Source organism: Dermacentor andersoni, chromosome 2 (assembly GCF_023375885.2).
Source record: "Dermacentor andersoni chromosome 2, qqDerAnde1_hic_scaffold, whole genome shotgun sequence".
In the NCBI taxonomy this organism is placed as follows: domain Eukaryota; kingdom Metazoa; phylum Arthropoda; class Arachnida; order Ixodida; family Ixodidae; genus Dermacentor; species Dermacentor andersoni.
The window spans coordinates 124,204,700-124,229,146 of record NC_092815.1 but is presented as its reverse complement, the minus strand read 5'-3'; the positions used below and the strand labels follow the sequence as shown (position 1 = coordinate 124,229,146).

General features: G+C 48.2%; 1 protein-coding gene across 1 annotated transcript; it reads right to left on the bottom strand.

The window, feature by feature from the left end:
* Nucleotides 1–314: 314 nt before the first annotated feature.
* On the bottom strand, nucleotides 315–23,920 carry LOC126541281 (uncharacterized). The gene is made up of 5 exons (XM_050187989.2): nucleotides 23,644–23,920; nucleotides 18,998–19,449; nucleotides 15,198–15,249; nucleotides 7,702–9,383; nucleotides 315–1,377 (listed from the first exon to the last, which is right to left on the bottom strand). Exons 1-5 carry the CDS (start codon nucleotides 23,918–23,920, stop codon nucleotides 967–969), a joined length of 2,874 nt encoding a protein of 957 aa, XP_050043946.2. The 3' UTR covers nucleotides 315–966.
* Nucleotides 23,921–24,447: the final 527 nt, after the last annotated feature.

Genomic DNA, 24,447 nt, shown 5'->3' with positions numbered 1-24,447 from the left:
TGTGCGATCTACAGTGTGCACACATACACGCGGAATACATATTTAATGGCTTCAGCCTTCTGCAGGCACCTCTTTGCTTTCGTTTATTTCGACCATGGGTTGCAACGATGCTATTCAGGGGAAGTCATTACTACTCGGAGCTCTATGCGAAAGCTGCAATCGCTGTTCGTTTTAGCACCGTGGAATGAGACAATGTCCAGTTTATGCATACGCGTCAAATCGCAGCGAGCCATTTCGGGCAAACCATGATAAGAAAGCCACGTCCGACATACGGCTTATGTACACCATATGTACGAGGCCCTAAATGCTCTTACTTGGATGACAAAAGTGCTAAGAAAACCACATTTCACTGAAAGAAAAGTGCGAAACTGCGAGAACCATTCGCGCGTCCGCAGCCGATGAGGAAGTTAACGCTTGCAAATAATCTAAACACTAATGCATCTACACTGCACCCATATGCAAACAACGAACAACGCTCTTAAACATATATGCCAATAATAAAAACGTTCCGAAATATAATGTGCACTGTATACGGCAGCACAATCGCACATAGGTATTCGAATTATTTTAAGTTCTGTTGACCTTTACGCATGCATCTCACAGCAAATTCGTTCATTTTCTCTCATCAACAAAGAACAAAAACGGAAGAAAATTAAGGTGTCGGCGTGCGTCAACAACGTGTGCGAGCGGATCTAGTCTCGTAATAACGTCACCTCTAAACGCGATGTGGATGTGCGTGGTCTACTCGCAAGCGAAGCGGAAATACGCGTTGCCGCGAAAGGCCCCATCGTCTGCGGTACGGCTACTGGAGGTGCCGCAGAAGGAACCAGCCTGCGCCGGCACCAGGTCGCTGTGAAGCTGCACACAGCTTCTGCCGACGCAATGCTCCCAGACTGCACGCATCCGGCCGTGGGCTTGAACATAGGCAGACGCACAAAGCACGCTCCGTAGTGGCGCGCGGAGACATCACGCCACAGCACACGCAGGCGCCGTCTTGGAGCACTCGAACGCCTCGACGAACTCGGGCATGTTGAGCAAGGGCAGCAGGCAGGAGACACGCGCGGGCACTGCAGGGGACCGCAGGTTCATGGACACCGGGTCGAGGATTTGACGCTGCTCCGGCGTGTCATGCTGCGGCCGGCACGACAGTAGGCACAGGCGGCGAAAGAAGGTCCGCTGCGCTGCGCGCCAGTAGGTGTTCCAGTTGGCTGCATGTCGCTCGGCCGCGTACGAAGCGCTCAGAGCCGCGTAGGCCGTGCGCGCCCCTTGCAGCCAGTAGTAGTACTCGGGCGCCTGGTTGTCCTGCGGCCGCTCCAGGGATATGTTCATCTCGCCGCGCAGGGAGTCCACGCACTGGTCGTATCGCATGAATGCCACCTGCATTCATACGCGAGCCCGATACCACACATGAGTTTTACACGTGTATGTGGGGTGATGGGCGGAGTGCCTCGTAGCGCTGGCAGCAATGTACACCGCCGCTGAATAAGCTGCATCGTGGGTTTTGTATTATCTTAAAATTGGAAGGTTCGAGGTCCCGAATCTGTCCAGCGGGTTATCGTGAACCACTTGGCGAAATATTCCAGACTAAGCTTGATCACCTGAGTTCTTTTACTTGCACCCAGACGACGGTAAGCGAGCTTCTTTGCATTCTTTCCCCTCTGTCGGAATGCGGCAGCCAAGGCCGGGATGAAATCCAAGACTTCTGCTCAATCGCGCAACGCTCTTACCGCGAAGTTACCGCATATATCGCATGCGTTTTGTTCTACGTAGCCAGGTGCTATTCCTAAGTCAACGCGACTACGTCGTTTGTACTGCCATAGTCGGCGTTTCACGAATGCGCACAACTTTTACAGGGCCACTGCGATTCAGTATGAGGAGCCATGTAGCGTAGCCTTTGTGTACCACCACCGTATAGTGTGCATGTCAGATATTGCCCACACGAGGGGAAGAGGCGAAATTTCTCACACATGCGACCGCGTGCGTAGCGTTCATCTCTCAGCACACTTGTCTGAAGAGCGTGGGATGACCTCTCAAAGCTTTTCATTCATTAGTATTCTTCAGCACTGGTGAGCCGCCTTCGCTATAGTAGTACGTCGTCAAGTATCGCAATATCTTTTTTGAATGCGGGCCTATGAATGGTGGGGCGGCACTTTCTACTGTATCCCTCTCAGCCGCAGTGCCCACGTCTGCGGACACAATTGTTTACAATGATGTCCAGCTGTGGCGAAGAAACAACTCGTGGAAAATGAGCTGCGGGTCAATTGAGATTTCACCATGTTACTTAACCACCTAATAGAACTTAACTAGTGTTACTCCAGTTCACTTCAGACAGCAGAGTTCTGCTACATATGAGCACTTCCATCATCGACGAGTCATTTCAAGGGCATGTTTTTTTTTTTTTTTTTTTGTTACGCCTGCATTCAACAGTTAAAGCAAAGCTGAAGAGTCTGTCGAATTCAATAAGACGCTCATATACGGATGCGGGAACCTTATAAACCATGTAGGTAAAATTTTTTTTTTTTTTTTTTTTTCAATTAGGAGCGACGTAATCGTCGGTTGAAATTGCACCGTAGCTGCGCCCCCCGTCGAATGCCGCGCGCTGCTGCTGACGCTGACGATGCGAGCGGAGACCGGAAACCGCGGTGTTGTGACGTCAACTCTAGTGCTTCGTTCCTTCGCAGCGTCCGCGACCGTGCCTGACCGCGCTTGTTTCTGCGTGCGTGCCATCGTAATCTGCTTCGATCGACCCTGCATTCCTTTGTTGGTGCGTCTGCGTGTATGTAGAGTGGTAGTTAACGTGCGTAGTAGTCAACGTGAGTGGTAACCAACGTGAGTGGTAGTCAACGTGGTAGTCAACAGATGAAGGTCACTACACGTACTGCATGAACCGGGAAGCTTTTCACGCGTTTAAACCGTCTTTGTAGATTGCCGACAGCTTTGGACAGCGCACAAATGCCGACGATCGCATCCCCGCTTACGTTCCACGAGGAGGCATGCAGGAACACAACACTACAGTTGTTTGACCGGAAACGAGCTCACTAGATCGGCGAAAGATCGGCGAGATCACTAGATCGCTTTGCAAAAAACATACTCACCAAAGAGCATTTCCAACACGAGGAGATCCGTCGAAAGCACTGCTCGCACCAGCATCGTTTGCTTCTTCGAGAGGCCGGCTCTTCGCAATCGGCTCGTACATGTAGGTAGTAACGCCGAACTCCTCAGAAAAATGCACTCTCTAAATTTTCCATTACCGTCTCAGAAAAACGGCACCAAACTACCTGGCACCGCGCTTCATGTTTAGCGGCAGCGGTCGGTTACTAGTGTTGACGTCACGAGGCGCCCGACCAATCACAGGCGGAAACGAGTCGCGCGAGCTGGGCGTGTCCGCTGCTGCAATTTTTGTCGGAATAAAACATATTTGCGCTTTCTTTCGCTCAATTTCGGTACGATATACGAATTCGGAGGGTTGAAAACCATTATGTACATATGTTCACTCATTTTTTCTGGAAAACCTTTCAGCTTCCCTTTAATCGTATATGTGGTTTAGGCTGGTGATTCAAAGCTTTCTTTATAAGAAATGCGACATTACTGATGCTACGTTAAGCCTAATTTAAACCCCATGCTCCACGAACTTTAAATTCTTGCGGAAGAATTGGACAAGCTCTTTTTTAGGCCACCTACTATAAGGAAACGGACGGTTGCATTTCACGATTTCGTGTCATATATGATTTATCATGTGATTACGAAAGTCATACTTGACAAATTGACATCTTTGATATTTAGGCCGTATCGATTAAGACCGAGCTTTAATGCTCGTTTTCTTTCGTAGCCTGTAGGACTTTGCCGCAAGTATTAAGAAAACCTTCTTCTCAGAGTTAACTTTATCGTAAAAACTGCTGGCGTTTTCATCTTAACACCTATTCATCTTCACACGGATAACAGTGTTAAGAAAGGGTACAAACACACTTTGCAACCAAATGTGTTCTTTCGCGAGGAACCAAGTGTCTACTCTCCCCGACAAACACACACACACCAAAAAAAGAAACTATTAAGGCAAAGGCCTTCCAGAGGGCCCGCCACGTCGCGGAGAGTCACCACCTCCCTGTCCCGTCGTGGGCGGAGACACCAACTTGATTGGGGAGCCTTCGTTTCCCCCAGTTAAGTTCCTCAGGACACTCCAATAAAGTCCTTGCCACTGTCACTATAATGGCATGCTGTATATGTGATGCAATAAATGCTTGCCCTGAAGAACCACCCGGCGGACCGTCTTAATCAAAACATCACAATAGGCTAAGCACCCTGATATCTTCGTACGCCGATTTCAAGTGTGAAATTTGATAAGATAACCTGTTAACGAACACGTTGCAGGCATTTCTGTAAGCTGCAGCCATTCATTGTTTTAAAGCAACAGTAAGTCAAAAACTATTTGCAGTGATAAAGTCGACATGTGTTTCATTGTTAGACAGGAAAAAGACACCGGATGAATCTGAAGGATTTTATTTTTCTATTTTGTTATGTTACGAATAGTTGCTGTATGCGTATCATATACAGTCAGACGATAAACAAATCATTTAAACTATGGTTATTTTGAGTTGATGGAAGAGCATGTTTCAATCCTTGCATTCCACAATTTGTGCGCAGCCGTGGGACATACCAGAATTCACGATGTCGTATTGTATAGTAAATTGGGTTCCTATGTAAGTTCGCAGTCTCAGAAAAAGAAAACTAATTCTGTGCTGAATTTGCGACTTATACAGGCAGACAATACGCATGGGCGATAAAGAGCTGTTACTTCCTTAACATCTAAAATTGAGTTTAGTTGTACGGAGGGAGCTAAAAAAAGTACATTGGCAATAGCTCTTAACGCGCCCTTTTGTAATGTTAATTTGTTCATATTTGTTATCGTGATAGTTCCGGGAACAGCACCAAGTGTTTGCGATTCAAGCAGAGCAAAATGTATTAGCTGCTTAGTTTTCTATGACAGTGTGTTTTGAAACTTTCTTGAAATACCTAGAGTGCTATAACGTAAGGCTATTCCAAACTTTTATATTCCAATTATGTAATCAGCCCTACACACGATTGGTCAAAAAATTTTCGAAGCACACCCACTTCGCCTGTCTGTTACGCGACGTTACGAAAACGGCGAAAACGCCTCATTTGCTATGATATGTGCACACTGATAATGCGTGATTATGCCAAACGAAAGAAACAATTATTTTTTACTCGACGCCTTTTTCGCCATTAGCCCTCTGCTATTGGTCAAGCGTTTTTCGGTTGCGCTCACTTCACCTATCTGTCACGTACGTGACAGATAGGTTCTAACACCGCGAAATCTCACCGCGTCAAAATGACATGGACGCGTAAAATGCGCATTATAGGGCGAACAAAACTGCTTTTTTTTTCTGAATAGTCGGGCAGTGCCCCGTTCCAAAAGGAATACAAGATGGCTACCCGCCGATCGCTCTAGCATTGACAAGTCGGAGCTGCCAGTGTACATGGATTTATTTGCGTATAATAAAACTTATTACGTGGCCGTGTAAATTATCGAGAACTTTCTGAACATACGGTATTGCTCTACCAACTCTTCTTTGCTGAGGATCCGTCATGGCGGCATTTTTAACTTTCCGTTGCACGCCGCACGCCGCTGTTGCACGGTTTTCGACCAGCCACCGCCAGCTAAGCAAGAGAAAACGGACCAATCGCAGACGCCGGCACCACCCTTCTCTTCCGCTTACCTGCTTTCTCCGTGCTCGCTCGGCTCCATCGGAATCCTCTCCACTTTAGCGTGCTCCTCGCCTCATGTCACGCAATTAGACAAGAACAACTGCTCAATGTAGACAATGCTATTCACTTTGAAAGCACAATAAGTGTCCTCCTATAAACGAGGACCGCGTTTGATTGGGCTTTTTAAACAACGCTGCGGGTAACCGCCCGATGCTTGCGTCGGTGGTTACGTAAATTTGACGTCAGGAGATTGGAATAAACAGATTGGAATAGTTTTACGTTATAGGGCCTCTAAAGTCTGACATAGCTTGCCTGCCAAATTTTCGATGTGTGCATCCCATAGCAAATTCGTTAAAACTGACCCCAAGTGACCACCAGCTATATCGAGTACATTGCTCCCCAAGTAAGAGTCTGGTTGAACGTGTACGACGCGTTTTTTTTTTTTTTTTTCTGTAAAGACTCTGTATAAAAATTACTTGAAATGCTAAAATCACCATGTATTTCAATGTATTTCATTCTATTAACGTTACATCCCTCCCTAGGTTTATTAACATTACACAAATAAAATAAATATAAAGAGTTGGCCTGGCTTTTTCAATACGTCCTCTGCAGCACATCACACGTTGTTTACTTTCACTAAGTATTTATTTTCAAAATTTAATTTGGCAATTTTCCTTCGTTGCCTTGTGATGACATCTCAGGCAATGACACTTCAGGCAATGAAATCTGATCAACGTGCCCTCGAGAGAAGGACCGTGTAGTAACGTACGAAAAACCCTTCTCAAATTATTGTGGTTACTCAACACCGTGTTGCTCGGGTGTGGGTAGACTGCGAAGCGCAGCGATTCATTTTTACCTGCCAAACATTTCAGTCTATATCAGAGAAGCCGTAGAAAGCGCTAAGCAAAGACTAATTCAGCAGCAGCTCAGCCTACTTCTCGATGCCGGTTACTCAAGCGCATGTGACATGTATGTGTACGTGTAATTGTGTATGTGTTTCACCCTTCGGTTTGTCATTAGGCGCTTGCTGTAGACTGCGGGAGAAGTTTATTTTATGAAAAAAATTTAGAGGTGAGACTTCCAAGAGAAGTGTGCAAATCTGCAAGCCTCCCCTGTTCAGGTGATCCAGGCGCAGCTGCAGGATGCTGACAGTGAGGAGGAAGTAAACAATGTATACGTTTTCATTTCTTTGAGGTCTGTAGGTCCTGCCAAAGTTCTCAAAGCTGTGTCACCTGTCAGAGCTTCTTTCTTCAAACATGTAATAACCAGTTACATGTAGTCGCATACTGAAAATAGTAATTCATTTACAGGGAGCGTTACCGTGCAAACTAAGTGACGTTCAATTACAATATCCCCAAACTCGTAATTGATTAGAAGTAACTAATTAATCTAATTCAATACATGCAAGTGTGTATATGATACACAATGCAATAAGAGGCTGATCGCTGGTTACGCAGATTGACAAGCGAATGTAGAAATGATCATATTACTATGTTTTCTTCCACGAGAATCTGCAGCACCACGAAATAAAATTATATGACAGACAAGTTTATTAGCACCCCATCGTAATTCTTGACAAACGGAGATATATGCAGGTCCTCTTGTTCGAAGCTACTATAACCGCGCTATGCTACATATGCTGGCCGTCGCAGCCCGTAGTTCTAGCAACTGGGTTTCTTGGCTCCTTTAAGCAAAGAATCCTTATGATGCCTGGAGACACTCAGTAGTCATGAAAATGCCCGCTGATGGCGCGTTATCCCCATCAGACGGCGCCAATTCGCCTTGCAGTGCAACACAGCGTTACCGTGCCTGAGGCACAAGAGCAGCTGTCGTACCCTACCCTGTACAATAAACGAAAAAAAAAACCAGGCAATTCCCGTGGTTACGTCACCTACGACCTGAATCTTTTCCGGCTTTGTCCGACTGAGTACCAGGTTAATTTCGGCTGCGGTAAAGAGCTCAACGTGGACAGCTCACCTGCTCCTGACTCGTCCACAAATACGGCATTCTGCTCGGCACTGCAGCCCGAAGCAGCTCCCGCGCTATTAGCATTCCCAGAGTTCCGAGGGCGAACTCCAGCGGCACGTCCTCCGGGTACAAGATGGGCTCGCGCCGCACAGCCTCTGGAACCCTCAGCGAGTTGGAGACCACGTCATACACAACACGGCTCTCGAAGAAAAGGAAGTCGTCGCTGCCGTACTCGTCCGTGATGACCCGCAGCAGCGGCGGGTCTTCGAGGAAGCGCTTCTGGCGTGCCTTTCGGAGGTTCATGAAGAGGGCGGGAAATACGCTTAGCGCCGACGATGCGCTCAGACCGCTAACACCAGCCGCTTCGATCGCGACTCCATTGGACACTGCAGCAGCGAAGCTCCGCAGTGACACGCCTTTCAGCATGACATTGGCGTTGCGTTTAATAAGGTCGCCCATCCAAGGGGAGCCCTCGGCATCCTGCAGCACAGAGGAGAGCACGCGCTCGAAGACAGCCCGCGCCATGGTCTCGTGGGAGCGGACAAATTGCGACGCTACCACGTCCTTGGCGCCACTCAGCGAGCTCCAGGTAGCACGCAAGCATATCCTGATGGCGCCCTCCGGACCGTCGGTGCTTCGTTGGCGCAGATAGTCGAAGCGCATCGCCTCCATGAGCACCTGGACGTATACGTACACCACGCCTTTGTCCTTGCGACTTGCGAAGTAGTCGAGCAGCTCCGTGATGGCGTTCACATTGGTCAGGATCACTCGGGAATGCTTTCCCAGACGGGATGTCACCGGTAGAACCGTGTTTATCGCCTCCAACCACTGGTTACTGCTGATGCGCCTGTTCAGGGACTCGAAAACCGAGGTGACGTAGCTCTGCTCATTTATCGGTGCGACCATGAGAGGCTGGACGTGAGTGTCGACGTGCGTGATGTCGGAGGCGTCCAGGGAGTGGTGTGGGCCATCCTTGGGCAGCATCTCGGAGACTGCGCTAAGTAAGGTGCTGAGGTAGCGGTGTAACTCGACCGACGAGTTCTCGCAGCACTTTTGAGCCAGCGATATGCCGCAGCCGATCCGAAGCCTCACGGCTGTCTTCTGCAAGCGCACCAGTCGGATATCCAGCAGCGTGCGCACTCCATGCACCAACGAAAGGTCGACCACGCGTCCGATGACTTCGGGAAAGGTGGAGAGGGCGAGCAAGTCGACGTATTGCTCGAAGGGCCGAAGCATGTCGGACAGCTGCAGGTTTCGCGCGCTGATAAACCGGTTGCAGAACTGGTAGAACTGCGCCAGGCTAAAGAGGCTTGTTGACATGCGGTTCGGCTCGTCGACCTCATTCAGGCTGTTGTTTAGGTCTCGCAGGAGGTCGCGGGCCGCTCTCTCCACGTATCCGGCGTCGTAGCTTTTGAGCCAGCGGCGGCATACGTGCCCGTAGAAGTCGTGGCATGGGTCAATGGACACGTCGATGACGCGCTCCAGGTCCCGTATGGCACGCTTGCAGCCCAGCGTAGAGCAGGCGTCCAGGTAGTGCGACGTCCCTGGGCGCAGCACGAGGAAGAGCAGCACGCCTCCGGCTAAGACGAGCACGCACAGGAAGCCGACCACGAATAGCGCCACCATCTGCCGGTGGTGCTCGATGAGGGACGCAGTCAAGGGGGAGATCTCGCGGATGGTGGTGGCTCCGACTGCAAAGTGGGCGTCACTTGAGGAGTCACTTAAACTGACGAAGTTTTTATAATTTTATGTGGCTAACTTAATTCATGCTAAACGTCCAATTGCAACTTTGCAACTTATATAACATTATCCCCAAAGCACGGAGTCTATCTCTGCAAAGTACCTGTTCCATCCGCCCGATAGTTCTTAGGGGCGTTTCAGAATGCTGTAAATGACTAAGAAACGATTAACGAATCTTTAATATTGGAATTATGCCTGATGTAACTAAACCCATATCATCAACAATGTCTCCCAAATCCGTCGCGAATGTCAGCCCAGTAAGGCTATCAGTTCAGCAGTGAATGCAGACTCTTGGCAATCTTACACTCTGTCGTGCTTTTTCGCGGCGAAGAATATTTCTTCCGCGTCCTGTCGCGTTATAGGTTGCGCGATAATATGCCGGCACCTTCACGCCAACGTCAACGAAATCTTATAGAGAGCAGCTAATTTTCAATCTGTTCACTACACTGCATTGACTGACTTGCCGTCACCACTTGTGCACGCGTGCTTGCGTAGCATTTATGCGCCTGGCAGTTTCCGCGCTCCTGTCTCAAGGCGTTCGCCAGAAGTACACCGTTGAAATGTATTGTTGCCTGTGTGTGCCTGTGCGATGTACTAGTTACTCGTTGCTTACCGACACACCGTCTCTAGCATAAGGCCCTTTGTGTCTCGGCCTATAACACGTGCGCACTTTGGCTGACCGCTCATCACTGCAACGGCTCCGGTAGCGGCATGAAATTCTGCAGATTATCGTACGTTGCTAACACCCTTGCTAATGGCGCACAAGATGCTTACCCGGAACAACTGCAGGCAAAGCTCGCAAGGCTGTACGGCCTCGCGTGCTGCAACATTATCGTCTAGCTACCTTATGGTTTACTTCGCTGCTACCTGTAGTGTCACAAGCTACGATCATATTGTTTGCAATATTGATGAGGCCTATGCACAGTTCTTCATCAGTCCGTGTCAGTTTCCTCCAGCGTGAGTGACGACGACAACGAGTACCGCGTAAGCACGGCACATGAGCTGTGCTCGAGAGCTAGAACAGCAGGTTCGGCTCGCCCTTAGCAGCACCTTGAACCTACTGCTGTAGTCCGGGACCCTTACAATTGCCACCATGACTGACCAGTCTCAATAAAACATGATTGCGACGGATACCAGATCTACTCACTTCCATGCGCAAGGCGTCAGTTGGAAGGGCCATACATAGGGGGCCTGTTGCTAATTCACAACAAAGTAGCCGACGACTATCGCTAGCCAGAATTTTCATGTGCCTGGTTATCATCAGTACAGCTTCATTCCAGGGTCGAATTTGTCTATGCTTACCCTAAAGCTGGCTAGGGTATAACGTCAGCAGGTGGTCGTATTCCCTACACTATCGTGATTTGAGCAACTATCGAAAGCGCAGTGAGTCACCCCCAAACCACACCATTGAAGCTTAAAAACGCAGTTTATTTTCCGTTATATTTCAAGAACATACATTCTCGATTTTATATTTCGTCAGAGGCGACTGGCTCTGGCGTCGAAGGAAGCTGCTATACTGTCATGGCCTCGGCTAACAGCATACAAGGTCACTAAGTCTAACATTCTTTAGTAAATCTGTGCGCAGGGCACGTTGCAACTTATGCGTATGCAGGCTGCTAATCTACCGGGTTAAGTGCGTGGTATACTGCTCACTACCCGCTGGAGTGTTGCCACTCTTGACAAGAAAACTCGGGAAGAGGGTCACTTATGGACCCTTGTATGTACCATGAGTAGTACTGCTTGCCCGTGCGTGGCTCACCAAGAAGGACATACAACAGGCATGTATACCTCGAAGCCGCCGGTAACTGTACGAGTGAACATTATGCAGGGTATACTGACAGACAGTGTTGTAGCCAGAAACTTTTTTCGAGGTGGGGGGGGGGGGGGGGGGGGGGGAGGGCTCATGTTGGAGCTCGGCCTCCTCCTTACAGAATTCGTCGAGGGATCAAATACATGAATAATAACAGCATCGCCATTGCCAAAGATGCTGCAAACGAATTCTTGGACGCTACACACTGTTAAGACAAGTATGTATTTTTTCATAAAAGAATATATTCGTATGCCCCAGAAAGTGTGCCAGAAATACGTGATATCAATGCTTCCATGGTTTTGCGTATTTAATAAGCAAAGAAAGCATCGCACGAACTTTAGAACTATATCAGTTCGAAACGAGCAAAGCAGTGCATGCCGCTGATATGATGAATGTAAAGGCCGTGAAATGAACAAGTTGAGGACAAATATTTTAATGAAATTAGGAAGGAACAGCGCCAACTAAGACGATCACAAGTGGGAAGACCGACACAGGAAAAGCGCCATTTTGTGTTTTGTTTTGTCACTGTGCGTTTTGGATATTTACTTGGCAATTTCGGGAAAAGTTCGCCTCATGTCAGAATCCAGCTCCTCTTGAATCAAAATCAAATTCGCAAAGTCGAGTCTCTTTTGGAGAACCTTTGACTCCAGGCATTGATGCAACTGCGGATGATAGGGATGCATTCCACCTGTTTTCAATATCCTCCAGACAGTTCAGTTGGGCAAACCGAGCTGTGTGCTCACGCTGCGCATGCTAGCGTGTAGATTAGCCACCATGAAAGACAAAACGTTGGAGCGAACCTCATTATTTATGACTGAAGCTCTCTGCCTCTTCTTGTGAAGTTCCCGGTTTGCTTCAATCACTCTTAGGTGTTGAATACTGTCATCGGGCTCGGTCGCGTACCCGGGGCCAGCTTCTAAGTATTCTTGTAGCCTGCTGTCTCTGTCCGCCTGCAGCTCAGGGCAAGGATCATGTCTGCTTTTTCCTCGTTGGAAAAAGGCATCACGAAATTGTTCGCATTTTAACAGCCCATGCACGATAGTCTGATTATCGCTGTCTGGAACTGCCATTACCACCATGTTCGTCAGTCGCTTAACGCAGCGCAAACGATAATGGTTGCTAGCTTAAATCGAACAGCCAACGCTTGCGTCGCTGCCCTGTCGCATTTTGAGCGGCAGCGCATCTATGGCGCGCGGAAAGCTTGGGAGCAGTGTAGTCACGACGTGCAAGCGGGCATGTCACGTTCTTTTTCGCGGGCATCCGCAGTAAGCTGAAAAACACTAATACTTAACAGATAGAAAGGCAGAACCTGCTTATTCGGACGTTTTGCAAACATATCTATAACTTTCGAGTTGGAATGTTTTTTTCCTTGGTACGTTGCTTCAGAAGTTGGTCAATTAATTTTGGCTAATTATCTAATTCAATAAAATACAAAAATAGTGTGACACACTGCATACAAAAGTGAGCAAGATGCACTTAACCTCGTAGTCTTAGAGTGCATCGGCATATGTTTAAACTCTGGCTAAAGTTAGCTGAAACTCCCTGTATAATCCGTCAAACAAGGAAAATAAACATGTAGCGCAATCACAGATTCACAGATCACAGAATGCTACGGCCCGCCACCCCTCCATCTCCCCTCGATGCATCGCGCGCGACGGGAGGCGGCGCGCTTCCTCCCCGCTTTTCTCCTTTGCGCACACAAGACTGACCCAGCATCGTCGGTCCCCCGCCCCACCCCCCCCCCCCCCTTCGCTTTCACTCACACGTACAGCACGCGGCGCACGGCGACGATGTACGGAAGATGAAGTGACGATGCGACTTCATACGGAACACGAGGGCGACGACGACGACAGGAATGCGCCTGGATTGTTCATATGATTGCTATCGCAGTAATATAACAAGAGTATCCGGCAATTGAAGCGTCCCGTGGCCCATTACTTTCCGTAAAAGAAGTCACATAATAGAACTTTGATTATGCGACAATTCGTTGTGCCGCAACAATGTCTGTTGTTGTTGTTGTTGTTGTTGTTGGGAGAGGGGGCAGCGAAATAAAAGAAACGCAAAGGAAGGCATGTTGGCCACAATCGAATGCCTACTTTGGGCACCTGATGTGGTTACCGAAGGAATATCGAAGAAAACGTAAGACGCTTGGTCCACACTGAACCATATGCATGCTGCTCGTTATCCTACAAAAGACTTTCCGGAGAGGCTGCGATAATATCGAAATGAAGGTGATGCCCTCCCTCAAGCGAACGCGTTGCAATCATTCTAGTCCCCGCAGTGGTGGCGGCGAGGAACCATTGATTCTTTTTCTTGTCTGCTAGCCAGGCAGCGACCAAAAATCTGTGGACCCAAAGTACATTCGGCCAGAGAAAAACGAACGTGCACCCAAGTGCCCCGCGTGGTTGTCAGCGCAACACGTGAAAAACTAATGACCTCTGGCTGGCTCTGGCAGCCCGCGGGTCGTGAGAACAAGAAAATTGAAGAGGCTCGATGTGTCCTCGCGAATAAAAATTAAAGTAGAAGAATAAATAAGAACGTAGTTGCCTTTGCTGGCTTTAATGTCTTGACATGGATGTTTTGGTGCAGGTGACATGACGGCACAAATGAACCATTGCAACGCTTCGTCTCACCGGACCTCATTGCCTGCTTTGTCAACTTCACTGATAGTGTGTTGATTTGGCTTGTCTCCTTGCATGGTCCGATGTACGACTTTAGAAGAGTCAATGTACCTTTGGCGTCAAATGTTTATAAGAACATTAAACTCATAAAGATCCGCAATTGAATATCTAAAGGATGAATTTGGAAATGTCAATGCACCTTTCGCATCAAAAGTGTATATGGTTTCGGAATTGAAATCCATGCGCTCCGTAGATTCCGCAGTCTCCGCGAGATGCTGCGACTAGCCAGCTGGCCATCAAAACGTCCTTGAAACTTCGCGCTCGGATGGGGCTCTTTCAGTTATGTGACTCCAGGTGCGTGGGAAACACGGGGAAAGCGGGAGATGGTAGTTCAAGACAATAAGCAAGACAAGAACAAGATGAAAGCGGGAGCCAAGGTTTTGACAAGTGTACTTATCTTCTTCAAGGCGAGATATCCTTTCTGTGGCTAGGAAAGCATTCGCCTTGAAGAAGACAAGTCAACTTCTCGAAACGTTGGCTCTTGCTTTCACCTTGTTCTCGTTTCGCTCTTCGTCCAGGTGCATGGACGTTGCCACGAAATTTAGCCCAAGCGCACAATTTTCGCGCCGGAATGTCTTTTCGAGCGTAAAAAATACATTCTAGACAAAATCCTGAAGGATTTCTGGCGCCGAGGGTTGTTTTGGTCGGCGGTGCATGACAACACGAAAACATGACGGGGGGGGGGGGGGGGGGGCGGAGGAGGCTGAAGCTCCATAAGCCCTCCCCCTCTGCTGGTTACGCCCCTGCTGACAGAGTAGTAACACGTTCATGCAGAACGAATCAGCTTACCAGATGAACGAAATATAACCTGTAGTTCTCATTTGTCGCAGCTAATACAGTATACGCGTACAGCACTAATCTACTGCATAACTTTGGCGTCCTGAAAGCTCTCCATTTCTCTGTTATTGGAAAATGACACATGCATCATTAAATTCACGTCAAGCTGACTATAAGCGCGGCATTAGTGTGTGACAAAATTAAACGAAGACTGCGGTGCCCTGCCGTACGCGCGCGAATCACGATAAATTGGCAAATTGTATACCGCAAGACATTCGGCCTCATCCCTTTCCAACTGAAGAAACCCTTTTCTCTCCAAATGTGCCTCCTGTTTCTTCAACGATTTTTGAAACCGAGATGTAACTGTAGCATTTCGTTGTACTATACACACGTGCGTATTCTTCGTAGAGGCACTGTGAAACGGTAGACGGTCAATGTTTTCTTCAAGTTGGCTGCCACTACGGGGAACAGTGCGAAGTGTTTGTATGCATACTCACATCGAACAGAAGACTTGCGTCGGGTCGTAGCGCTTTCAATATCATCCGAAGCCTGCGTAAGAAAATGTACACCCGATTAGTCCTTGCCGTTGCCAGACGTGAATGTCAATATAAGAGGAGCACATTGAACAATGTGTATGACTTATGACATATTGCGAGCTCTTAGTCTTCACTGTGCTCACGCGTGAGAGTCTGTGTGTCATATACATAGTCGCGTCATGTACTTTCGGTAAAGGACGACCAGTCGTGCATCTCTTCAAATATTCTTTCATGACCTCATTATTTAGTGCTCGTATGTACTGATATAAACTATCATCATCGATTCAAAACACGAATAATTCCGAAACTACTGCGGTGCACTGTTCATATTCCAGGCTCACCTACATTAGTAACGGTCCTTTATTCACTCTCAAACATACACTTGGGATTACTCTATGCTTAGAATCTGGCTAGAGAGCGATGACACGCCAGCGTTCATTGAAATTATTCGTAACAGATTTTCTGATTAGTTGTTTCTTGTTCGTGATTCAATTTATGCTGGTGGTATATCAACTATTTCAACAATGATTTTGCCCTACAAAGTACGGTCCATATCCGGCTATCCATTCTTCAACAGTTGAACAGGATGCTTCCATGCGCGTTGCCTTTTGTTCGAGGTTTTTGTGTAATTTCCTCACGGCATGCTCCCTTTCACACGCTTTTCTGGAACACGATAAATTATTACTATAGAATGATTATATAGCGATGTTGTAAAAACGATGTTAAACATTTACGCCCAACCAACGCGTACATTGAATCTATGTGAAGGAAAGCATTCGTGAAACAGTGAACTAAACGCTAAAGAAACTAATTGTGATGCGTTCAATTTTACGTTTCACCGCCTCTGGGACGTATACATACGGCGTATAATTCGTAAGCTTTCTGGAATGTTTAAGAATTGTCTGTAGCAGATAGCACAATTAATGTGCTTGAGCTGGAATAGTAGATGAGGTGGACAATATTAGCACAAGAAATCCAAACACATATTCGACTAATTAGCAAAGAGTTACATCCAGAAACTCCGGTGGGAGTTACCTAAACTATGCGTAAGCGTTTGCTACTAATCACCTGCGGTTTCGTCGTCGTATGCTGTGTGTTTGGTATAATAGCGTGGAAACACAGGGAAATAATCGTGAAACGGACAAGCGCGGTTGCAAAACCGAGGCGACCAGCATGGGACGACGAAGAACAGGCGAGTAGTAGCAATGTGCACTCAGGTGATAGTACGTTCGAATGACGCCGCTGCTTCGTGGCAGATGACCAATCGCCAATGCGTACTATAGTACGTGACGTAATTCAACAGCGTCATGTTTGGTAGACCACTTACGCAGACGTGGCTGATGACGCTGCCTCCTCTCGATGCGATCGCCTTTATCAACTGTGACAGGGCCGCGCGGGCCCTATCTGAAAGTGATCGGCGATGGCAACAGAATACGCTAAGTGCTAATAGCTTAGTGAGCGATGTGTTCTCGTGGTTTAGTTTGCGTTGAAGCGAGCGGCAACATGATGGCGAATTCTGTCACTGCTGCGGGCCTTATCTTGAAAGCGATCGTCTTGCGTATAGCAGACGCACTGGTTTTCTCATTAGGGAGGCATATAAATGCTTACACATTTAAAACTCGCTAAGTAACTTACGCGTTTTTACTTTACGGCTACAATTCACCAATTGTAGCCGGCGAGGTTGAAAGATGAATCCACTAGAAATGAACCTCCAGGATGACACCAGTCCGAGACATTATTTGCCAAAGTGCTGGACGAAATACATGGGCGTTCGAGTTACTTTTGTGCTTCAATGCCCAAAAGAGCGTTTTGAGAGAAAAGGAAGTAGAACAACAGTGCACTTTTACGGCGAGTTTCATGGTACTTATCTCCAAACTCATTATGGAAATTAATTCTAAGTGGATACGCCTTGCAAACTCACCGGCTACAATCCTTAATTGAAATATGCAAATACGCACATACCCTCGTGCTCAGGTGCTATACAACGTGACTCCCGCGCCAATTGTCTCAAAGAGCTACTTGCCGCGGTGGCCCGAGAGACGTATGCTTGAAAGAGGTGGTGTATAAATCATTGTGGCTAAGGCAGGTTTTGTGCTCTGTGATTGCTTCCGGATCAAACAATCAGCAGAAGCATCGTTTCAGAGATCTATTTCTGTTACTCCGAAAAAAAATATGGTTCGCTGGGCTCTCGACTTGGATAACGCCTATACTGTATCCTGTTGGCGACAGCATCGGATCCTTTTCCTCAGAGACCAAAGTTTCATTCTACCATCGGACACGTAACATGTACTTCCTCTGTGCGAGATATTCAGCTTGACAGCAGCAGCAGCAGTCCTGCACAGTCAGCAGTCGTAAAGATCGAGCTCGCAGAAGATGATTCGCGTAAAAATTGACCGACAATTAGGAAACTCCCTAGTGCGAAATTTCAGCGCAGCTCATTTTGCATTCTCATTTCGTTTTTATTTAGCGCTATACTGAAGCAAAGAATTTGAGAGATACATGCATCAGAGTCGGCAACCGTCGAAAATCTGATCTGCGGGTCAAGTGCGTCGGCTTTTATACATGACTCGTCGAAGATTCCAGTGTAATCGCTGGTGCCGCTTGGCTTCCAGAAAGTACTACACAACTCGCGTCCCGGATACAATCAGATTATAAAACAATCGCAAAGCACGATTATCGAAACAATGGCGAACGAGACCAATCCAAGCAAACCAAACAAGCGAGAGCGAGGACTGACGCGAGAAGACAGGCTGAGACCAGACGCGAGTACACACGGAAATACGAGCGGTCGGGCGGAACCACATGAAACCGGTTTCCCGCACGCACCTTACTTTTACCGTGTCCGCTATTCCAGCAAACAGGGGTGGTTTGGGCGGACTGCCGGATGGGTGGGGGCGTAAACGTGAGCAGCCGGAGTGGTGCAGCCGCCTGGTGGCCTAGAGCTCTACCAGACAAACACAGAGCTAAAATTGCGGTAACCTACTGTATTCTGCTTCTCTGCAGGTGCAAATTTTCGGCAGTGGCATAATTGTGAACATGATTACGCTGCAGTCGAAAATTTAAACCAGCAGCTATGCAGAATATAGTCATTGGCTCTGTATTTGTGTGGTTGAGCTTTGTACCACCAGCTCGCGCCGGAATATGGGAAGCAATAAGATTCTCCAATTTTAGTGCGTCCGGTAGTCCAGCAAGTTTGGGCGGTTTACCGGTTGAGTGGCGGCGTACACGTGAGCGGCCAGATTGATGGCACTAGCTGGTCGTGCAAAGATCAACCACATTAACACAAAGCCAATTACTATATTCTGCTTAGCTGATGGTGTAAATTTTTGACAGCCGCAGAATCATGTTCACATTTGCGCTGCTCCCGAAAATTTGCAACAGCAGTGAAGCGGGACATAGTAGTTGCTGCAATTTTAGCTCTGTGTTTGTCTGGTTGAATTCTACACCACCAGGCGGCTGCACCGCTCCGGCCGCTCACGTTTACCCCCCCCCCCCCCCCCCCGCACATCCGGAAAACCACCCACACCATCCCCGTTTGCCGGAATAGCGGACACGCTAAATAAAGGTCTCTATTCTCTAATGAATGGGCCGCTCTCATTCGTCTCCGCCGTTCGCTGTTTGAGTCTTTCATCTTTCGCTGGTGTGCTCGTTCGCTCGGTTACAGCGTCGCCGCCGACGCTCACCACAGGAACAGAAGAGCTGCGCTCTAAAATGTGTTTCTGCTTCTCCCGCTTGGACAAATAGCACAATGCGAGCCTCACCGCAGGCGATTCCCCTGCTAACGCCCGTGTGTCGAAGGAAGCGCCGCGCTTGAAGCCTCCGCTCGTGGGCAGCCCGGTTGAAGCTGTTGTCTTGAGCATTGGCCGCCGCAGCGAAGCGGTGGCGATGACTGGGACGTAGGGTGGAGCGCCGGACCCGGCTTCCTTCTTGTCGTCGCCAGACGTCTCAGCCAGAATAGGCGGCGGAGACCTTGTAGCAGGCGTCCAGGCTGCGGTGCCTTCTTCAGTCGCTACGTGCGTGCCGGGCAGGTTAACGGCCAGGGACGCTGGACGATGGGATTTGGCGTGTACTTTGCGGGAGCGGATGGCGCTGTTTCTCGCTTCGACCAATTTGATGGGGGACATTGTGGCGCTTTTCGAGGGCTTGGCATCACCGGGCTTGGCGCCGTCGCTGGTTTCTGCTACCGGCGCCACGTTGGGCGCGTGGGCCCCTCCTGCTGTAGAGTAATACAGCACAGACGTGACCATAGTATTGTGTTAGTCGTTTGGTTTGGCGTTTCGGAAGCAAACAGTGCTAATAACGACGAAATAACAAGAAAGCAGTGCGTTGTGGCATTGCTCTTGTCCCGTTTTTAGCACTGTTTGACTTCAATACGTGTGCCAACTAGCCAATGCAACTAGTCGTGCTATTGGGCTTGGTGGTCCTGCGAATGCAGCTCGATGTAAACAAGGACAATGGAAGCGGACACAAAGGAAATAACAAGCTGCGAGTTAGTGTCACATGCGTGCACTGTTCCCTTCGATTGTCTTTGCCAGTAAGAAGCTGCAGTTTCTGCTCTGCTAAAGCACATTCACATTAGACAACCAGATCCTCGAAGGAAATGCGACTGAACGTACTGGCCAATGCAATGGATACCAGATGGGGCGATACATTACGAAACGCGATACTCTGTGTCTATATGCTCTCTATGTCCTATGAGGCACAAAACCCGGCGTGATCAAGGATGGCACCAAAAATTGCCGACAGCGCAAAGAGCACAAAAGTGTTTGGATTGACGTCACATTTCTCAAGAAGTTCATCTAAACAAAGGAACTTAATGCCTTTGAAAAGAAAATTCGGCATATTTCGGTTTGTGTAGGGGCCGGGACTCCGAGGTGCGAAGCGAGCACGCCTTCCCGACGCCACGGCGGCTCCACGGTTGTGGTTGACTAAAGGTGTGCCTAGTGCGTGCGCCACTGCACCCGTCAGGTCACATCCGTCCGTCTGAGTAAACGTGTGGCCTGGTGCGTGCTTCGTTGGGCACGTGACGGCGCAGCCAATGGAGAGGAGGTAACGTCATCAGCGTATTGTGTGACCTGAGTAGTAATACCGAAGGTAGTAAATGGTAAAAACGTTAGTTTGTAGTAACTATGCGTAATCAATGTGAGTTAAAGTCGAATTAAGGTGAATTACAGTGACGTAAAGTTAGAACCAGTTAGAGTAACGTTACTTAAAGTACAACAAAGTGAAGTAAGGTGAATTATAGTGAATTAGGGTGGATTAATGTGCATTGAAGTCGATTAAGGTGGATTAAGGTACAGATGTGAAGTTAGGAAGGTGACTTAGGGTGGAGTGAACTAAGGTAAAGTTATTGAAAATGAATAAATCTTGATTGAGGTGGATTAAAGTGGATTAAGGTGGACTACGGCATTTGAATGCTTTCCCATTGAAAGCACGTCAGGTTACTTAAATGACTGTCAATCTTTTTTCGCAACGTACTGCCTAGATAAACAGACGGAAAGGGCACGCGCGCCGCTAACCGCGCCCTTGGCTGGCAGTGTTCTATTTCCCACGTTTTTTTGCCGTGAAAACATAGAAAAACATCAGCATGCAAATAAATATAACCAATTCAAAAGATCGTAAACATTCCCATTCGCAGGCTTATTTTTTTCAGGGCCATATCTTTCCTTCCAGTGGTTCCTTTCGAGAGGGAATGTCAGTGAAGCCGCTTCACTTGTCGTGGCAGGAAAGCAACACTCGATTTCATTGATCTAAGCGGCTGGCGGTTGGGACATGTGCCCGCTGTACTAAAATTATTCGAACTGGAAAGACTACGAAAGAGAGACAAAAAGAGGACAAGGCGCTATTTCTTTACAATCTCTCTCTCTCTCTCTCTGTCGTAGTCTGTTCAGTTCAAATAATTTTAGTACGAGCGAGCTCATAATTGTAGTGGTTTGGATGAATGGGTACAGAGTTACTTCATATACGTAGCGTAGCAAAAACAAGGGCAAAAAAAAAAAAAGAAGACGTGAAGGCACTTTGCGCCGCGTACGTGCCTCATCGCCTCTCCTTTAACGCGATAGCGTTGATGGCTCTGTGTCGCAGAAAACCCGGCGTCGGACGTCGCTTAGGCAAAAAGAATTTCGAACCAAATTCTGAACCACGAATAGCCAACCACTCTTCTACCACCAAAATTGCTCACACGTTGTCTTACATTGTTTGCAAACTTATTCCTTCGAATTTTGACAATGGCAGCCACAAAGAAATGTAATGAAAAAAAAAAAAACCGACAGCGCATATATTTTATCTTATCTCTTCCCAGACTGAAATACTAAAAGCGCGAAACAATAACAGGAATTCGAACCACGCAAAAGTCCGCGTTTTTAGCAGAACGCTTGCCTTCGTGCATAGCGTTCGCCGCCAGCGTTTCCCAGTAAACGTTACGGTTACATAAGCTGCAGTTGCGGGGAAGCATGAGAAGCAGTCAGAGGACTCTGATTGCTGTCGCGTTCCACTCTTAAAGGCGAAGCTTAAGCTTCCTCCACATTTTTGTTCTGCCTCATCGCGCGCTACGATTATAAAACCATACGAGCAAGCATTGTGATATCAAAAATATAGATAAATTCAAAAGAAAAAGTGAATTTTTTCCCAACCCATCCTTTTTTTCATTTTGCAGGAATTGGTTACTTGCGGAAGAAATGAAGAGGCACAAACTTGTAATTTCTTCAATATCGTTAAGACACACCAGCGCAGTTACGTTAGTCGCACGCGACGGATTTCAATAAATATACTATTTTTCGCACCCGTTTTCGTGCAAGAAAAGTGTGCGAAACTTGCCCGGGTTCACACTTTAGTACAAAACGATGCGTTGTGCTTTTTCCATAATCAATCAAGTTGATACAAATTCTCCTCCTCCTCCTCCTCCTCCTCCTCATCATCATAATCATCATCATCATCATCATCATGATGTCCCAAGTACAGGCGCCCAAGTACAGGCGCGTACAGGCCCGTCCCAAGTACAGGCGCGCCTACGGTGCATCACATGTGCTAAAGAAACTTACTTTGTGTGCTAAGCGCGGCTACAGAAGTGCCATGGGCGACGACTGCCTTCAACTAGTAAATTCATTGAGAGGAGTCGTTTCTACGGCTACTAACTCAGATTAGTGTGAGTAGAAGAGAACAGAAGTCGTGCAATAAACGGCAAGCCAATCCACAATATAATTTTTAATGTCTCCTCCCAGTAAACAACAACCTTTTCGGTAGTACAGGTATCACATATATAGATGGATGGAATTTATTGACAGGAAAGACAGAGGTTGACCTGAGCTAGTGCGCTCTAGACTGCTACTCTGCACTGGCGAAGTGGGAACGGGAGTGAAAGTACTGCGATGGGTGTTAAGAGAAGTGGTGAGTGCTTATGTACACGATACAGTTGCCCTGCTAGAGCGGCTCGTCTAGCTTGGTGTACTGCAGAACCTTCAACAGCGCTTTAGTTGCCCGCATTGAAGTTGCAGTGTAAAGCTTTGGGCCGAGGATAGCGTCCGTCGACAGTGGTTGCCTGCCAACCCTGGCTAGGGAACTTTCCAGCGTCCTTCGCTCCAGCATATATGCTGGGCAATCGCACAGTATGTGTTCCAGCGTTTGAGGCGCCTCGCAGTGTTCACAGTCAGGGCTGTTCGACTGGCCAATGAGGTGTGCGCTGCGACGGGTGAAAGCAACGCCCAGCCGAATCCTGTGTAGCAATGACATTTTGCTCCGCGTAACCTTCGGGCGCAAGCAGAATTAACCGTCTCGGTTGATCATATATAGGCGTCTGTGGATGTTATCGTGGGCTCTGTATGCCTTTGTAAGGTCGTACATAAGTGCCTTGATCACAGGCATCACAGAATGCTACACAGCAGTTGAGCAATGTGAACAATACAGAAGCCATGTGCACTTTCTAAGGATTTCAAGACTTGTCCCAATTCGGAGTTATTTGTTTCCAAATAACCACGTCGGTGTCTTACGTGAATTTGTTTTTGTTCCGTAGGGCTTAAGAAAGAGATTGCGGAATAATGAGACGGGAAACGCCAATGGCCATAACGATGCAAGTTTCGCCGTATTGAAACTGCTTTGGCTGCCGTTCGGCTTCCACCCCGTGGCTAACACGCATCAGTCGAAATTCCTAGAAAATTACGTTGATAAGATTAGGTCAATCGCCACTGCTACAACAAATATTGGCCGAAAAATTGGAACTCCATCGCTTATTTTTCCGTGCAACCTATCGTCCTAATGCAACTCTCTACAGCAATTAAGAGTGCCGAACAGTGGAGGGCTCCGGAATAATTTGTACCCCCTGGGGTCCTTAACGGGCACTTAAGGCGAAGGACACGAAGTACACGAACGTTTTGGTATGATCGCGTACTTAGTTTTAGGTGATACAGCCTACCCTGACTTGTTTCGGGCGCCTCGTAGATCTTACCGTCCACTATGGCAGGGCTCGTGGTGGCGTCGGAGGAGGGCGAATCGGTGCGATGCTGGTGCGGACGGGGCGACTGCGATTGCGACGGGCGACCAGCGGCATGCCTAAACAGCGACGGCGCAGCCGCAGGCTCGTGGCTTTTTGCCGCCGTGAACCTAACAGCCGCTATGGAGGGAGGCGAGGCTGTGGAACTGGTCGGCCCGGCCGCCGCCTTGACTGCGGACCCGCGGTGGCTTGGCTCCATGAGCACCAACGCTGCTTATAAGCCTGGTAGTTAGCAGTTGGCTGGGTCGCTTCTATGAAAGTCTCTGCGCTGGATCCTGCAGACAGAACGAACCGTTCAGCGGTGGGGCTCGTGACACGAGACTGCGTGCGGCGCACAGCACGTGTAGGTTGCACTTGCGGCTTCTTCTTCTTCTCCTTTTATTTTTCTCTTTGACTGGCCTTTGTGCCTCCTACTGTTACTCGTCTTCAGCAAGAAAATTATGAAATAACTCATCCCATGATGGCTGCCGATGGTAATACGACAAGCATCTCTCACTGAAGCGGGGCGCCTCGCTGAGAGATGGCAAGCCGCCCTCCTCAGCGAGGCACCCGAAGACCAGGAGTGGGCCGTCCAGCGGGCCAGGGCCGTTGCCGAGGATCTCGAAAGATCTTCCTCGGGCGATGGACCCCTGGCAGCCTAGCCCCGGGCACCAACATCAACAACCGTTGGACAAATAAAGTTTATTCCTATCCTATTCTTGCACGATGCAGTGACACACCTAATTC

Bases quoted from the DNA above. Each gene is read 5' to 3' on its own strand.
- LOC126541281 (XM_050187989.2), bottom strand. From the start codon at position 23,920: ATGGAGCCAAGCCACCGCGGGTCCGCAGTCAAGGCGGCGGCCGGGCCG. The intron at 19,450-23,643 runs GTAGGCTGTATC...ACTCTACAGCAG, and splicing joins GGCGCCCGAAACAAGTCAGG to GAGGGGCCCACGCGCCCAAC. The intron at 1,378-7,701 runs GTGAGCTGTCCA...GTATGAATGCAG, and splicing joins TGTGGACGAGTCAGGAGCAG to GTGGCATTCATGCGATACGA.